Source organism: Hyaena hyaena, unplaced genomic scaffold (genome assembly GCF_003009895.1).
Source record: "Hyaena hyaena isolate Hyena2069 unplaced genomic scaffold, ASM300989v1 scaffold_228, whole genome shotgun sequence".
NCBI lineage: Eukaryota > Metazoa > Chordata > Mammalia > Carnivora > Hyaenidae > Hyaena > Hyaena hyaena.
The window spans coordinates 1237203-1254332 of NW_024080860.1; the positions used below are offsets into that span (position 1 = coordinate 1237203).

At 54.5% G+C, this 17130-nt stretch overlaps 1 protein-coding gene and 1 long non-coding RNA gene across 3 annotated transcripts; one reads left to right on the plus strand and one right to left on the minus strand.

Annotated features, from left to right (window-relative positions):
• Window positions 1–70: 70 nt before the first annotated feature.
• On the minus strand, window positions 71–12494 carry ORAI2 (ORAI calcium release-activated calcium modulator 2). Of its 2 annotated transcripts, none has more exons than XM_039243483.1 (3): window positions 12343–12494; window positions 8561–8848; window positions 71–3173 (listed from the first exon to the last, which is right to left on the minus strand). In XM_039243483.1, exons 2-3 carry the CDS (start codon window positions 8783–8785, stop codon window positions 2634–2636), a joined length of 765 nt encoding a protein of 254 aa, XP_039099414.1. In that variant the 5' UTR covers window positions 8786–8848; window positions 12343–12494; the 3' UTR covers window positions 71–2633. The 2 variants fall into 2 exon arrangements, with proteins under 2 accessions (XP_039099414.1, XP_039099415.1); XM_039243484.1 differs by having other exon boundaries at window positions 8561–8647; window positions 12343–12493.
• Window positions 12495–12609: 115 nt separating this feature from the next.
• On the plus strand, window positions 12610–13534 carry LOC120239288. Its single transcript, XR_005530394.1, has 3 exons — window positions 12610–12702; window positions 12834–12994; window positions 13378–13534. It is a non-coding gene; the product is annotated as an uncharacterized LOC120239288 (long non-coding RNA).
• Window positions 13535–17130: the final 3596 nt, after the last annotated feature.

Here is a 17130-nt window from a genome sequence, read left to right on the forward strand (position 1 = left end):
AGAGGCAGGAGGGGATTCGGGAGCAGTCAGTCTTCCAGGATACAGCAGATGCTAGGGAAGAGCCAGGAGCTTCGTAGCTTTACCTGTTTATTCAGCTCACTCCAGGGCAACTGTTTTAAAAACCCACACACGGGACGGGGGTTACACACCGCACATGATCTCCGCGGCATCATGCATAATGAGTTAATCAGCGCAAGACAGGGAGCAGCTGCCGATATCCGGGCTCACAGGGTTTTAGCCTCGGCAGACTTTCCTAGAAGACACTAGAATACGTCCTGCCCTCGCAGTTTCTAGAATAGAAACACTTGGAGTTTTGAAACTTCTGGTCAGGTACCAAGTGGAGACCGTGTTCCGCTCTGGAAAGGGCCCCGGCATATCTGCGGGGGGTGGGGGGTTTCTGCTCAGAGGAAAATAGGGCAAGCCCACACTGCCTCTGGGGCGGCCCGCGTGGCCTCACCACCGAGTGGCCGCTGCACTTGGAACGCTTCACAATCAGGTTAAACCTCCAGAAATTGACTTTCTAGCTTGTAACGTGCCTTCCCCTCCCCCCAGCCCAGCCTGCTGAGTCCTGCCTGCAGCTCCAAATAGCAGCTGATCATCCATCTCCCAGAAGCTCTGGGGCCACCCTGAAGGTTCCCCTCTGACCACCAGTCCCCAGACCCATGGTCCTCTCTGTCCCCACGGAAACTTCTCTGCTTGGCCCCCTGCCCCCGGGAGCTGGGAGAACACTCTGGATGAATGAGAACAAGAATTACATTCTTCCAATCATTGTTAAAAACACGTGATGTGGCACCTGTCGTGCCCATGTGGCACCAGGGGGTGTCTTCCAGTCTAGGGAGCTTGGCACATCTGGCACACTTGGGGCAGAGGCACCAGATGGCCCAGGACAGTGAGGCCTGCATGGCCCCTCTTGAAAGGCCCGGGCTAGAGGAAGGGCCTACTGCCCACCCCCAGCTGTGGGGAGAAGCCAGCCTGTCTCATCCAGGACACAGAGTGGCGGGCTTACAGACACGGACACAAAGAAAATACAGAGTAAGCCAGACAAGCCTTTTCCACAAGGCTCCGAGAAAGAACAGACATGCACCAGAGAGCAGGCAAGTACCGACAGACATCTGCAGGACACGAGGAACACGCCCTCTGGAAGACTCCAGGCTCCTGCCCAGGCTCCCACAATGTCCTGACTTACAGCGGTGCTTCTCGGCAGAGCTCCCAGGCTGCCCCTTGGCATTCTGGTTGTGTGTTGAGGTTTGTGTCCTCAACAGTATGTCACATTCCCAGCAACCTCCGCCACGCCAGCCAGGGTTTCTCGGCACACAGAGAGTAAGCTGTCCACAGAAATGCCACTGGAGCATGATGTCCGAGGACTATGAAATAAAAAAAAAGGCTCCCTCTCTAGTGGCTGCTGGCCCGTGAGGTAAGCCTTGTCTTCAAAAGCAGCTCAGGACGTGGCATGCTCACCCCTGAGCTGAGCTGTAGTATGTACGTGCACCACCCAAGAACCCGTGCTCTGGTCTAGCGGAAACAGCAGAACGCATCCTGCACACGGCCATGGACATGTGGGAGCTGGGCCCCTGCCTGTGGCTGGGAGGACTGGGGGTCCCTGCAGGGGAGCACAATGTGGGGACTCACCTTCCGTTACAACTGGGACCCGCATTTGGCCAGGTCCAGCCAAAGGCCTTGTCTGGACAAAAGTCCCCCGGGCTGCCCCCTCCTGCCTGCTGGGGTCACAGGGAAACAGGAAGCAGGCTCTGCTTCCTGAGCAAGTGACTTTGGCAACCATGGCCTGGAGGGGCAGCTGACTTGGGCTCCAAGGCCATTTTATAGCCCAAACACGGAGGACTCTGGGCCCTTTCCCCAAGCTGGTGGCTTTGCTGGGTCATTGTGACTGGGCTCCAGGCGGGCTAGGAGGAGAGAATCTGGGCCAGTTGTGCCTCAGGGCACCCCCCAGCTAAAAGTCTCCTCGAGAGGCCTCTCATGTGGGATGCCCAGACATGCCTCCCCCGGGGACGCCTTCCTCATGGCCGGCTGAGCACCTGCTGAGTGGACCCGGGCCCCAGGCTCCTGCCCTACCCCTGTGGGCCAGGCCACCCATTCCCCCCAGGGCAGCGGAGGGAAGCACCAGGCCAAGCTGTGGGCCTGCACCCCATCTCATCAGACACAGCTCCCGGCTGCCAGGAGACCCACCTCACAAGTCGTGTGTCACGGGGCAATCCCTTCCTTCTCTGAAACCCTCCACCCCTCCCCTGCCTCTCTCTGCCTCTGCTGGCCACCAGCTCCACATGTCTGAGATTGCCCTTGCCCGTGACCCTGGGTGCTGCCTGGAGCCCTGTCCCCTGCTGCAGAGAATCCCCAGGCCCAAGGACTCAGGCTTTGTTTTTGTTTTTGTTTTTTTTTTTCTCTCTCTCAGCTCTTGGCAACAGAGTCTCTCTTTTAACGACAGATTTCCACTTTCTGCGGGAGCATCCTGCAGTCATGTGTTCCAGCATGGAAGGGGGACAAGACTTGGGTCTGGAACTCTCGGGCAGCGTCCAGGCAGCCTTGCCGGGAATCCCCACGTCCCCATGTGTGATGTTCCCCGGAAGGCAGGGCACTCATTGCTGGCTTCCAGGTTGGGGGGGGGGGGTGCCACACCCTCACACAACCTGCAGGCTGCGTTCGTGGCCGTCCAGCTGCACCTTGAGCTTGTGCAGCTCCTCGATCTCGCGGTTATGCCGCTCGGTTTTGTGACGCACCAGCGATCGGTAGAAGTGGATGGTGAAGACCACAAAGATGAGGCCCACGGGCACCATGATGATGGTGGACACGAGCGCGGCCTGCCAGCCCGTGTGGCCCCCGGGGCCGGGCGGGGGGCCAGGCTGGCGGCGCGCGTCCACAGGCAGGAACTTGATCCAGCAGAGCAGCACCACCTCGGCCAGGAAGAGCAGGATCCCCAGCACAGTCGAGAAGCCCCAGGCCAGCTCGATGTAGGGGTGCATGCGCTCGTGTGGCGACTCGCTGATGGAGTTGAGGTTGTGGATATTGCTCACGGCCTCCACGTTGGGCAGGATGCACGTGCTGATGAGCAGGGCGAAGAGGTGCACGGCCACCAGAACCGTGGTGCAGGCGCTGAAGGCGATGAGCAGCGGCCGCGGGTACTGGTACTGCGTCTCCAGCTGCACCTCCACCATGGCCACCTGCAACGCAGAGCGGACGAGTGGGCCGGGGCGCCCACAGGCCCACATGGGGTACCGGGCGCCCACCTAGCTGTCCACAGATTCCCAATTCTCCTGCTTTCTGATGAGCTAAAGGACATCTCACTAAGGAAGAATCTAGAAAGTGCAGGCAAGGGGTGCCTGGGTGGCTCAGTCAGTTAAGCGTGTGACTTCGGCTCAGGTCATGATCTCACAGTTCGTGGATTCGAGCAGTGCTGACGGCTCACAGTCTGGAGCCTGTCTTTGGATTCTGTGTCTCCCTCTCTCTCTGACCCTCCCCTGCTCATGCTGTCTCTCTCTCTCTCAAAAATAAATAAAACATTTAAAAAAATTTAGACAGTGCAGCGGAGTTTAAAGCACAGGGTGGGGAGTGGTGGGGCTCACCTCCCACCGAAGGCCTTCCCAGCCCAGAACACAGAGTGCAGAATATGGCGAGTGCAGAATATGCCCCGGGTGCTGAGCTCTGACCCAGCTCGGAGGCCACCCCTCCCCCAGGAACAGGTGGCTTCAAGACAATGGCTGTTTTTCAAAAACTAAAAGCTAACCTTTCAAAAAGTAAAAAAAAAAAAAAGGAAAAGAAATTGTGGAGGCTCCCTAGGTCCCCCAGGCCACAGGGTGTGGCTCACAGCCTCAGAAGCCCTGGGGGAGAAGCCCGCATCTCAAAGGCCAGGAATGGGAACAAAAATGAGGGCAATGGTGGGGGGGGAGGCTGTGGGCAGGGGGCTGGGCTGAGAAAAGAGCTGAGTCATCAACCGCAGTCACAGGAAGCCCAAGCCAATAGGTGATGCCTGAGATGGATAAATCGTGAAATAGCAGTCTGGAGAAGGTTTTTCAGAGGCATGGAGGCGCTGCAGGATCCCCAGCCGGGGGGTGGGGAGCAGGGGTGGAGGTGGGGGGTGGGTGGGGGGGCATCGCCAGGCAGCCGGGGCTGCTGGGGTGGCTTGCGTGCCCTGCAGCAGCCACTTCAGTTTTCAACTGGGTGCACATATTTGTTTCGATAAAATAAAAACTTTTATTAAAAAAAATTTAATTTTTTTGAAAGAGAGCACACAAGTGAGGTAGGAACAGAGAAAAAGGGAGAGAGAGAGCGCAAGTGGGGAAGGAACAGAGAGGGAGGGAGGAAGAGAGAATCCCAAGCAGGCTCCACACTGTCAGCGCAGAACCCATAGCAGGCCTTGAACCCACAAACCATGAGATCATGACCTGAGCAGAAATCAAGAATAATGCCTGCCTAACCAACTGAGCCATGCAAGTGCCACCCCCCAATTTTTTTAATCCATGACCCTGAGATCAAGAATCAAACACTCTACTGACTGAGCCAGCCAGGCGCCCCAAACTAATTTTTAAAAAAAGGCAAAAAAAGACCCACAGAGGGAACCAGAAGCCCCAGCCTAGCTCTGTGGTAGTGAATGTCTACAGCCAGTTAGGCAGGACCTGCTCACCCCAGGTGCCATTCACACTGCAAGCTGGGGAACGTGGCCCTGCGCCACTTCCCCCAGGGCAGACCCAGGCTACGGAGAACTTCTCCCTCTGTGGCCTGGCACTCCCCTGCCCCTCAGCACGTGGAGCTCACCCAGTGGATGGCATAGTCCAGGCCTGGCAACGACTCCCGGGCCCACCAAGGGCCTTCTCTCAGGTACCCGTAGGTAAGAAACCAGACCAGTCAAGAAAGGAGGACAGGGAGGCAGAAGGAGAGAAACCAGATGAAGGCTTTTCCACTCACTGTGTTTGCTTCCTAGATCTAAGCCATTCTGTTTTTCCAATTTTACAAGAAAGATGACTTCACAACTTCTAGCAAGCACCGCCTCCTAGAGTGAGAGACTCCTCCTTTCAGCAGAGAGGGAACGTTTGGTGGGTAAAAAGAAGAGACGGCAGTCCCAGTGGACCACAGCTAAACAAAACTCAGAAGCGATCACTGCTCCCTACAGTTGCCATATGACACGAGTTGAGGGGGTGTTCTTTTCTCAGTGACCCCCGTGGCCTGGGCAGGCTCTTGTCACCACCAAGGACATGGCTCCACAAAAGGATGTTGTAGAACACAGAGGGCATTGAGGGAAGAAACAAAGATAATGAAAGGGCCTGCAGTAGGAAAGCCATTTTGTTCTGCCTTATGGAGAGAAAAGGCCGAAAGGCCATTTTTCAATGTGTTTATGCAATGATTTTACGAGGTGGCCGCGGTTCACTGGTTCTGTGTGTTAGCAGAAGAATAAACATGAAGAAATGGGCTTAAGGTTAGGCCCAAGTGCTCGCCTTGGGGAAAAGAATAGCTTTGCAACTCTAATCAGGGGAAACATAACAGGGAGGAGCCGCCACCTAGCAAACCGCCTCTTTTCACTCTTTCTTGTACCTGCCCTTGTTCTGCCTCGGTTTCCAGAGCTGAAACACTGGCTGATGGCCTGTGCTGGTCTTCCTTCCCCCACGCTGCTCCACAGTCTGAATAATAACCTGGGGCACTGGTGGCCCGTTAATCTAGTCAAGGGGGCCCACTGCTGCCTTCCCCACCCCCAGTCTTGATGCCACTCTTTCTGCTGCTCTCCAGTGTTCACTGTCAGGACTGAATCTCCAGTGCGTATTAGGCTATGGCAGCCTCCATGAGAGGAACCTTCTAGACGAGAAGGCGAGGGCCCGGCAGCGCTTCTGAAGCGTATCCCAGGGTGCTTAAGGAAGCCTTTGGTGGTAGAGGAGACGCCCCATAAACGCTGAAGGAATGAACGGCTGATCACTGGTAAGTGTGACTGCCATTGCCAAGCTAAGGACAGGCGGCGTACTGTGGTACACATCCAGGCCCTGCCATCCTGGGGTCTGCGGTCACCATTTTCAACCCAAGACCACTTCACACCCCTGTGGGCTGCCGGTGGGTCTCAGGCCAGTCCTCCAGGATTAGACCTCGGTTTTAGAACCTTATGCACAGGTGGGGCGCCTGGGTGGCTTAGTCAGTTAAGCGTCCGACTTTCGCTTAGGTCATGATCTCGCGGTTCGTGGGTTCGAGCCCCACGTCGGGCTCTGTGCTGACTGCCAGCTCAGAGCCTGGAGCCTATTTCAGAGTCTGTATCTCCCTCTCTCTCTGACCCTCCCCTGCTCACGCTGTCTCTCTCTCTCTCCCAGAAATAAAAAAAAAAAAAAGAAAAAGAACCTTATGCACAGGACCCGTTTTCCAGTTTGAAACGAGTAGTTTTAGAGGCTTCAACTTAGGTGAGCCTTTCGTTGGCCGGGAGAAGACAGTAAAGCTTCTCCAAGTTTGGAGACCCGAGTGTCGGGAAGGCAGGAGTCTAAAAAGACAGCCGCAGGGGCGCCTGGGTGGCTTAGTTGGTTAGGCGTCCGACTTCAGCTCAGGTCACGAGCTCATAGTTCATGGGTTTGAGCCCCATGTCAGGCTTGTGCTAACAGCTAGCTCAGAGCCTGGAGCCTGCTTCCAATTCTGTGTCTCCTTCTCTCTCTGACCCTCCCCTGCTCACACTGTCTCTCTCAGAAATAAAAACATTTAAAAAAATTAAAAAATAAATAAAAAATAAAAAGACAGCCATGGACAGGAAGTGACTTCTGAGACCCGGGCCCCAGGCACAAAGGAAGCCGTCTTACTGCATCATGTCACTCAGTACTTCGCACAGTATGTTTTCCAGAGTTGAAAACACAAGTGCAGGCCAGACAAACATAATGTGAGACTATAATTCTTCTGCCGAGTGGAAAACAAGCCTTCACAGTGTTGTTTAAACGTCTCACCCGCATTCCATACAATTAAGCTTGAGAAAACCGTCTATCTTTTGCATGTGATGGAAACCACAGGGAGAAAATAACTATAGGCCAAAGTTGTGCACTATGTGATTGTACGCTTTGACATTATGTTAAAAATAAATAAATAAATATAACACAACACCTAGATAAAGCCTTTGCTTTAAACTACTGGCCTAGGAGTGCCTGGGTGGCTTAGCCGATTAAGTGTGTGACTCTTAATATTGGCTCAGGTCATGATCTCACAGTTCCTGGGATGGAGCACCGCACTGGACTGACTCTGTGCTGATGGTCAGCATGGAGCCTGCTTACGATTCTGTCCCTCTCTGCTCCTCCCCCGCTCACGTGTTCACTTTCTCTCTCAAAATAAATAAACATTTAAAAAAGTTAAAAAGGGACACCTTGGTGGCTCAACTTTGGCTTAGATCATGATCTTGCCGTTCAGAGTTCGAGCCCCATGTTGGGCTCTGTACTGACAGCTCGAAGCCTGGAGCCTGCTTCAGATTCTGTGTCTCCCTCTCTCTCTCTGCCCCTTCCCTGCTAATACTGTTTGTCTGTTCTGTCTCTCTCAAAAATAAACTTAAAAAAAGGTGGGGGTGGGGGTGCCTGGGTGGCTCAGTCAGTTAAGCGTCTGAGTTCAGTTCAGGTCATGATCTCACAGCTCATGAATTTGAGCCCCGCACTGGGCTCTGTGCTTCGGTCTCCCCATCTCTCTCTGCCCCTCCCCCGCTTGAGATCTGTCTCTCTCCCTGCCTCTCTCTCTCTCAAATATAAATAAATATTTAAAAAGTTTAAAAACAAATAAAAAAATAAGATAAATTACAGATCTAAACCCAAATTTTTTGCCCCGAGGCCTGGTGACCTCCGTCACACTCTGACCACACAGGTCTGTTTTCTAAGGGTGGCCTGTACCAGGGAGCAAGCACCAGGCCACCCTGATAGCTTACTTTCTGTGCTGCTGCTTTGACAACTGAGGCTCTGGGCTTTGGAAAAATGACAATTGTTTTTACATTAAAGAAAAAAATTATTTCCACCCAATAGAGAAGAAAAGAAAGAGGCGTACCCTCCTCCCCTCCACCACCACCCGTGCCTTGTTCTTCCTCTGAGTCCTGGCCATCTTTGCCTTCTTGGACAATTCCCCGAAGGGATATGAGTCAGGGGCTTTGGAGTCAACAGGTGACACGGCCCTGGCCCTTCACAGGGCCCGTGGTTTGGCCTGAGACCGACTCCTGTGGTGGGGAATGACTCAGAAGGAAAGCGGCAGCCGGGCAGCCAGGAGTCAGATCAGAGGCTCTGCTTCGTCACCCCAGACGCCACATTTGGGGGGCATCTGCGTCCTGAGCTGGGCCAAACTGAGCAACCCCTCATCGATCCCAGTCCTGCTTAAAGCCTTCAGCTTCCCAAAGTCTTGAGTGGTGCCCGAGGTGGGGGGCAGACGGGTACCTCTCTCCCTGCACACTGAAGCTATTTCAATTACTCTCGACTTCCTTGCCAGGTAACTGCTTGGGGCCCATCGCTGGCAGCCAGCCTGACTGCCAGTGCGGCTAGGATGGGAGTGCTTTGCTCCCTGAAGCATCATAGGATCTCGACAGCAAAAGTCGTTTCGCAGGCCGTGTTCCCCACCACGTGTGTGCACTCACCATGGCGAAGCCTGACAGCAGGGCCGAGGTCCGGCTGGAGGCCTTCAGCTTGGCTCTGCTCAGGTAGAGCTTCCTCCAGGACAGCGCCTGCACAGAGTGGTGGTTGGACGTGACCAGTTCCAGGTAGCTGCGGCGGACCCAGTCCCGGTAATCCATGCCCTTGTGCCCGGGTTCAGAGCAGGCGGGAGTGGATGGGTCCACAGGCACGTTGAGCTCAGCGCTCATGGTGGAAGCCAGGCTGGGGGCAGGGGGCAGATACTCTCAGGCATCCCAGAGGGCTCCTGGGACCTGGAAAAGCCAGAAGCCAAGCAAGTTAACCTCTGGGACCTGTTGTATAATCTCGACACAGGGCGGTAGTGGGAGTATGGGGCCCTGATCCCTAACACAGGATCGTGGGGACCAGCTGCGGGGGAATAGGGTCAGGAGTGCACTTTCAGGAACCACCAGTGTCCATTGCGCCTCCCTCCACAAAGCTAGAATCTGGCCTTCCATCCCGACATCAGGAAGGCACCAGTACAAATGTGGTTGGTGGGTGAATGGAATTCTAAGGTTAGCCCCAAAGCACCTAAGGAATCCTCCAATCTGTTGCTATCTTCAGGGAATAGGGAGCTAAAGCATTTACAGAGATCCTAGGACCTAGTTTGTAGGCCTGGATTTTACCCTACTGTGTGATCCTGAGCATGATATTGAACTTCCTGCCCGTGTGCATTTTCAGATGGGGGACATCCCCACTCTCACAAGGGTCTTCAACAAAGTAACAGGCCCAGGGGTGCCTGGGGGGCTCGGTTAAGTGTCTGACTTCAGCTCAGGTCATGATCTCACGGTTCGTGGGTTCAAGCCCTGTGTTGGGCTCTGTGCTGACAGCTAGCTCAGAGTCTGGAGCCTGTCTTCGGATTCTGTGTCTCCCTCTCTCTCTCTGACCCTCTCCTGCTCATGCTGTCTCTCTCTCTCAGAAATAAATTTTAAAAAATTGAAAAAATTGAAAACAAAAACAAAAAACAAAAAAAACCCAAAATAGTAGGCCCAAAGACTCAAAACCACTTTTCAGTGTCCAGGGTCCAACCAGGAGGAAAAAAAGAAAAAAATTCCAAGCAGCGGCTAATTTCTCAAATCCAATTTAAATTTTAATCAGTGCAGTTCACCTGAAGAAATACTTGGTTTATATAACTGAAGGCACAGCCACGTCCAGGCTGCGGTGGAAACCCTGAGCAAAAGGAAAAACTGAATCCATCAACTGACACGAGCACATTTTACAGAGAAACGGAGACCAGAGACCTCTGAGGTCATCACAGGTAGATATCAGGTTTGACAGTAACCCGAAATGAAGATCAGAAGGGCCAATCTGTCAAGATTTGTGAATTTTTAAACCCAAATCTCCACTAATCCAAATAGGGGATTGGCGGTCTCATGTGGCCCAAGGGGCCGGCCCACGCTACAGCATGCCGAGATCGGCTCTAATTAATCCGCAGGGCAGACTTCAAGGGCATCAGCACTTCGCGGCTCACTTGGCATCAGATATCAACTTGTATGTTCAGGCCTGCGTAAGGCCCCACAAAAAGCCTACTTAAGGCCATTACAAATAGATCAGTGTTTCTAGGTCCTAGGGAGCAGTGCTGGGGGTAGGTAGGTGGTATAAGGGGTGTTTACCAGGGTCAGTGGCTGTGGAAATGCACCAAACTTGATCTATCCACACCAATCTCTAAAAGAGTTCTATGGGAAGGTCCTGGAGGTGGAGAAGAACTCTCTCTTTTGGGGTGCCTTCCTCTTTGTTCTTTGCCCGGCTGCAGAGGTACAGCTTTTGTTGGCCAACAGGACCCTAGGGAACAGTTCTGTGCTCTCCTATTTCTGCCAGGGGATACCCATTACTAGATCGTTTCTAGGAATGTTGGCTTGGGAGCCCTGGTCACTGCCCCACGGCCATGTCTGCAGCCAGCAGCACTGCCTTCCAGCTCTTCAATCACTGGAACGTCCCTTCCTTTGGGGAAAATTAAGAGAAGCCTTGCTCACTAACTAATCCATCAGTTAGCTCCAAATAATTTAGAATGTCATCATTTGGAAATTGACTTTTCCTTTTTTTGTCCATATGCAACAGAAGCGAGCCAATAGGTGTGAGCATATGGCGGGTGGATGGGTGAAAGGCACAACCTTTGCCCCTGCAGAGTATCTGTCTTTCCATTCTCCACCCAAAAGACGCTTACTGGGCGTTAAGGTCAGACTGCATTTGGTACTTAGAAATCAAAGGTGAAAATGGTGAGGATCTTGTGAGTCCCTTCAAGGAACTCACTGCCCAGGATTGGAGAGCAACATAAGGGAGTGATTCTCACCCCATGAGTTAAATGCTGCTTTTGCGGAAGGGGTGTGAGGGCCAAGGGAGCAGCCTTGGGCAGGGAGAAGGTCCCTGCTAAGGAGCAAGGATGGGGTCAAGGACATAGATGGTAAAGGCAGCACCGGGCAAAAAGGGACCCTCCCTCAAAGACGAAATGCTGCCCATATGGGAGGGTTCTGAGAGGGAGGGACGCGGCAGGAAAGCTGGCTGCAGTGGGTGTCAGGGAAACGTGGGCGAAAGGCAGGATGCGGGAAGTATATGGAGCCCAAGGCAGCCCAGGCAGTGTGGCTGTGCTGGACTCTGGTGGTGCTGAGGCTTTGAAGGAGTGAGTGAAGGGAGCAGGAGCCTGGGGTCGGTGTGGTCTGGGCGGGTGCCCGCTGAAATGGCTGGCTGACTGGGAAGGGCAGGAGAGCCTGGTCGCCTCCAAAGGGGTGAAGAAGAGGGAAGCCCAGGGGCCATCAGTGGGCCTGGGCTGGGCTCAAGTTGGGAGGGTGGAGAGGGAGGGCTTTGGTGGTAGTGAGGGCTGACACTGGCCTCTGGGTAGTGGCTGGGCAGTCTCGTCCCTGCTATGTCCTCTGAGTGGCAGGGAGTGGAAGGAAGGGAGCCTGCCTGTCTGCTTGGAACCTGGTCTTGAGGCAGGCCCGTGGGTCCTGGAGATAGAGGCCGCTTCCTGCTGAGGGAGCAGCCTGGACTGGATTCATATCCATCCTAAGCTCCCAGCCCAGGTGTCCTACCTCCTGCCAGGCCTCCTACCCTGCCCCAGGAGAGGCAGAGTCCTCACATTCTGGGCTGGGGTAGGGGTAGGGTGGGGCAAGATGGAAACTGACATCTCTGCCGGGTGACAGAGGCTCCAAAGGATGCCCTCCCAGCTAAAATTCACGGAGGTTTTTTTTGGTCTGTTTTTATATATAAGGGGCAGTCAGAGAAAAGAGCGCTTGTAGAATAATGGTGACTCTCTAACGATGAGCTATTCTCCTTGGCAGACTTGTCTGAAACATTTCTAGGGGGGAGGTTTGGGGTTTGCCTGTCTTAACTTCCTTTAAACATCTGGGGCACGAACAATGGCGAGCCTGACTCTGTCACACCCGCAGGAGACGGAGGCGGGGGGTCGGGGGGGAGCCGCAGTCTTCACAGGGGTCTCCCAAAGGCGTCCACCTGTATCTCTGTCCCTTCCCATAGGGAAGCCTCAGTAGCCGCAGGACCCGCACTCGGGCCCCTGTTCCGGACTTCCGAGTCTTTTCAGCGCCGCACCCCCTCCCGAAGATCCCTTAGGGTTGGGGTCACCTGGCCACCCTCCAAACCCGCAGCCACCCCATCCCAACCAGCCCAGGAGAAAGCCCATCCCCTCCCCCGCGTCGATTCCCCCGATTCTCCCGTTGCAATTCCGGTCCCCCAACAGGGCGGGGTAACCACCCCCACTCCGCCAACCACCCCCCCTCCCACGGCGAGCACTCACCGAGCTGCCCTGCCTGCCGGCCGGCTCCGCTCCCACTCAGGCTTGTGGCATGCGGCGTGGCCGTGTTGCCCTGTGGCCCCGTGGCCCGGCCGGGGCGCTGAGCACGGCCCCCTCCCTCCTTCCGTGCGTCCCGCCGGGTCCCCCGGCCGGCCCCGCCCCCGCCGGCCACCGCAGCCGCTGCCAAGGCAACGGCGCGCCACCGTCACGTGGCTGGCCCTTGGGGGCGCTACGGGCCACGTGACCTGGCTAGCCTGGAGGGGAGGGGCGGGACTCGCTGCCCCTCCTGGGGTACACCCTGGCTGCAGGGATCTCTAGCGAAGACCACCCGGCCGGAAGCCGGGGAGCGGAAACCGGTAAAAGGTGCGCATCTCTCCGGTTCCCCGGCGGGCGTGCCATGGGCCACCGTGCACTCGGATTGGCGCTGCCGCGAAGGGGGCCGGAAGCCTGGGCATCCTTCGCTCTCACCATCCCCCTCTTCCTTCTCCCCCCAGCCACTCGCTTGCTCTCGCTCCTGTGCCTGGCTATGACAACAGAATGATGTGGCTGCGTTTCTCTGGTCCCTGGATCCCCGGACAACAGGTCCAGGACAGGATGAGCCCTGCTCGGCCCGAGTGTGTGGGTCCGAGTAGAGAAAAGGAGCAGAGTTCCCAGGGTGAGCCATAAAGGATGCTCAGGACTGGCCGTGGGCCAGCTGGAGGGCTGGGGAGACCAGAAGGGCATGCCCTGTGGGGAGAGGGAACAGGTATCCCATCATCGGGCCACAGGGCGGGCGGGTGTGAGGGTGCGGTAGAGGGCTGGAAGGTGAGGCTCTATTTGGGGAAGCGTTCAGGCAGCCAAACCCGCTTGCCGGGATGGACTGGACTGTGGCACTCCTAGAGTGTGCAGGGGCTGGCCAGGTGGTCACCCCGCTGCACCCCCCACCCACACAGACCCAGGGAGACACCTGGGGTCCTAAGCTGGGTGCAACTCGATGGGCCCCTGTTAGATGTCTGCTGAGCTGTTATACTGAGATACGCAAACAGGAACGTTTTTCAGGAAGTGCCCACGAAGAATTAACTAAGAGGCAAGATGGGTTCGCATCAATCCCTGTGCTAGATGGCCCCTCACAGTCCGTCCTGCGTGCCCTACATAGGATTTTTCCATCTGTCACAACCACATCCACAGTGACACATTTATCCAAATGAAAGAAAAATTCCACTCGTGTCAACCAGTCCAAGTTTTCTGACAATTGTAAGCGGAGAGGTTAACAGATGTCAGGCCAAATCCATTTATCTCTCAAGATGCATTTTAGAAGCCATTGCTGAGAGCTGGAACGACACCTTTTAATTCGGGAAGACACTTAAAAACACCACAGCCAAGGGAAATTGCAGGGTCTGATTACCCCCCCCCCCGCCCCCACCTCGCCGCCCCAGCACACACACTGTATGGATGGCTATAGGAAAGGGAACATCAAAATTTCACAGGGCAAAATCATTAAAAAGCAATAGCTCTTTGTAAAATGATGTGGAAAACAGGAAGAAGACACTTTGTAAACGAGAGTAATTGCATCACAGATGAACATTCTTTCTACCACAGTCACTTGCTTAACTTTTCACCCTCGGAGTCTGATGTGACTGCACATCCTTTAGAAGGCCTCCGGCACCAGTCGGTGAGGTCTCCACCCTCATGCACATTTATCCAGCAGGCCTGGACAGAAGGGAAATCTAAGTCATAATTACCTGTGCTTTTCAGAGTCAGCTTCTTAACCAAACACAGAAAATGGCTTTTGTCCCCCGCCTAGAAGAGTAAGGAAGGCGCCGACACCATGCTGAAAGGAGGTACAACTTACGATACTGATAGTTGGGGGGCCCCTCAGGTGCACAGGCAGTTGAGTGTGAGTTACACAGAAGTGAGGGAAAGGCTCACAGCAACCAGTTGGGATGTCTGGGTGACAGTCTGGGCTGTGGTTTCCCTAGCTGTTTGACCATAGCAAGTTGCTCCCTCCTCTAAGGCCTCAGCTTGAAAATGACCAGTTCTTCGAGGCACATCCCGGGGGGCAGAGTGTGATCTAGTCTTCCCCATCAACGCACACCCTTATTCAGTGAAGACTGAGGCCCCTTCCCTGGGTCTTTTCATCCAGATGGCCTCTCAGCTGCCCTGGACTGCGTAACCAGTCCAGATAGTTCTGTCCCCTTGGCCATTGACTCCTATGGCCGAGTCCTTGTCCCTACCCTTTAAGAGATCTTCAGTTCACATCTCTCACTTTCTGACCCTTTCTCACCCAGTTTTCAGCTGACTACCTTGCTTCCTGGATTCTGCTGAGACCCGCTTTTCACCCCCAGCCTCCTTTTCAACTCAGCCTGACCCTTCCAACCTCTCCTTCCTCCACGTTCCCACACTTCACCAAACTTCTCACATGAGCCGTCCTCACCATCTCCTTCCCGGCCCCTTTGTAGCCGCCTGCCATTGTGATGCTGGCTCTGGGACAGATTTCAGCCGTGCCCTTTTCTGTCTTTGGGAACCCCTCCTTCCAGCTAGAAACAACTCTCTTTCCTTATTCTGGTGACCTCACCTCTCTTTTTTTTAACCTCTGTGCAGGCTCCTCCTCTTCTGCCCCCTAGATGTGGGTGTCTCTCCACTTCCCCCTGACTGGTTTCATCCATTCCCCTTGTGTCAAGGAGGCTGTTGACTCTAAATGGTCACCCCCAGCCTGGCAGGGCATGTCCCACGGGCCCCACCTCGCCATGTTCACAGCTGAATTCCTCATCTTTCCTCACACGCCTGCTCTATGTCCTGGGTCACCTGTGTCAGTCCCAGCAGCTATGCAGCTGGTGACATTACAGATCTGCTGTCAATAATGATTCCTCCTGTCCCCATCTAGTCCTGTGAAGTTTCCCATTTGTCTCCACAAGTCTCGAACTAATTCAGGCCCTCATCACCTCTGCTCTGTATTACTGCAAGTACTTTCCACCTGTCCCCTTCCCATCTAATCTCTACACTGCAAAGTGGAAAATTCCCATCTCTCCCCCACCCCCGCTGAGCCCTTCTGTTTTCCCTGAGGCCTTAGATCAACTCCAGTCCCCTTCACTTAGTGAAGGAGGCCATGACAGGGCATCTGCTTCTCAGCTTGCAACTCCTGCATTACTGGGCCACCCAGGAGCTCAGCTCAGCCCTGCCCTCAACCCTGAGGCCTGGGTCACATGCCATGCTGTAACCTGTGCTGTGTGCAACTGTGCTGACCTTTTTCTTGTCTGTGTCTTATCAGATCTGGAGCTCCTTAAAGTTAAGCAAGGCCTGTGTCTTGCTCACTATCATCCCCATTGCTAAGCCAAGTACACTCAGGAATCCTTCAGATTAAGCTTTTAGTAGTGTTCAATAAACATATGCTATATTCTGTGGAAAAAGAACACTGCCTCAGGACTCATGCCGGGGTGTTCTCTTTACTGAAATATATTAAATATTAAAATATGGTAATTGTAGCTCTCATTAGTCAAGTATGCCAAAAACTAAACATAAACTTCCACAGCGGAGGAGAAGGCACACCTGTTTCCAACACCAAGGCCAAAGGAAGTGGTGCGCTCACAGCTCTCCTTCCGTGCAACCCCGAAACTGATTTGGCGATGTTCCTATTCCCAAAAGCAACACTGCTCCTCTAACTCAATTGAATTAGTTGAATTGAATAGAATTTCTTTTTCCAGAAAGATAAATGTTGAAAACAGGTGAGTAAGCTAGCAAGAGTCCTTGATAGGTTAAACCAGTGTTTCTGAAGGCGGGGGGGTGGGGGGGGAGCAGGGGGAGCCCATGGCAGAATCTGCTGGGGTGACTGTCCCAAATGCCTGAGCTGCCATGCGGTGGCCTCTGGGGCGTGGCCAGGGAGCCTTGGATGTGGGAGGCAGGCTCCGCTGTGGCCTGGGCCATGGCACTAGTGGCCTCCAGCAGACACGACCAAGTGCACCTGCTCAGGCTCTTCCTGCTGTAGCGGCCACTCTTCTGGTCTGAGCAACTTCCCCGCCTGCTTTCAGTCATAGATCTGTTCAGTCACCCCACATTTATCAAGCACCCGTGGTGTCCCAGCACTGTCCTGGAGCTGGAGGTACGGCGGTGGACAGAACAGGCAGGTCCTTGCTCTCACAGCACTCAGAGCTGAGCTGGGAGGGGAGGGGTGCTGGTGTGGCAGGGTGCAGACCAGTAAACAAGAGATGGGTGTTAGGAAGAGAATGGAACAGAACAGGGTGGGTGGAAAGCTGAGGCCCAACAGCACAGGAAGAGGCATGGCAAGAGTGAGGGGAATGGGGGCATGGACGCCAGCTGAGGCTCCAAAGGGAAGCTGAAGCCACAAACCCACAAGACATCAGTGAGGATGGTATTTAAAGCCCAGGGTCAGATTAAGATCTCCTGGGGCCTGGGTGTTGACGACAAAAGGCGATGCACTGGGTCACCCTAACATTTAGAATTTGAGCGGAGAAGCCAGCCAGGGAAAGACGGGAAGAAAGGCAGGAGGCTGTATTGTATTGTCAGGGACGCTGAGTTTAGGCTTTGATGCCTCCACGGGCTGGATGTGGTGAAACTGAAGGCTTTCAGTTTGGGGGGTGAAACCTTGAAGAGGCAGAAGCAAACACAGAGAACTCTGGGAGCTGGGCTGAGAAGGGAGGAGGTAAATGGGGTAGTAGGTGGAGAACCTGGAGCTGGAGCTTTGCTCTTTTGCCGGAAATGGGAGACCCCAGAACTGCTTGTGGTTGTTGGGGCGGGCGGGGGGTGGGGGGGAGGCAGTGGCTCCAGGGACAGAGAGGGCACACCAGGCCCTGTACC

Excerpts from the sequence above, each read along its gene's own strand:
- ORAI2 (XM_039243483.1), bottom strand. The coding sequence starts at position 8,785 with ATGAGCGCTGAGCTCAACGTGCCTGTGGACCCATCCACTCCCGCCTGC. Across the intron at positions 3,174-8,560 it reads TGCTGTCAGGCTTCGCCATG|GTGGCCATGGTGGAGGTGCA; the intron begins GTGAGTGCACAC and ends TCTGCGTTGCAG.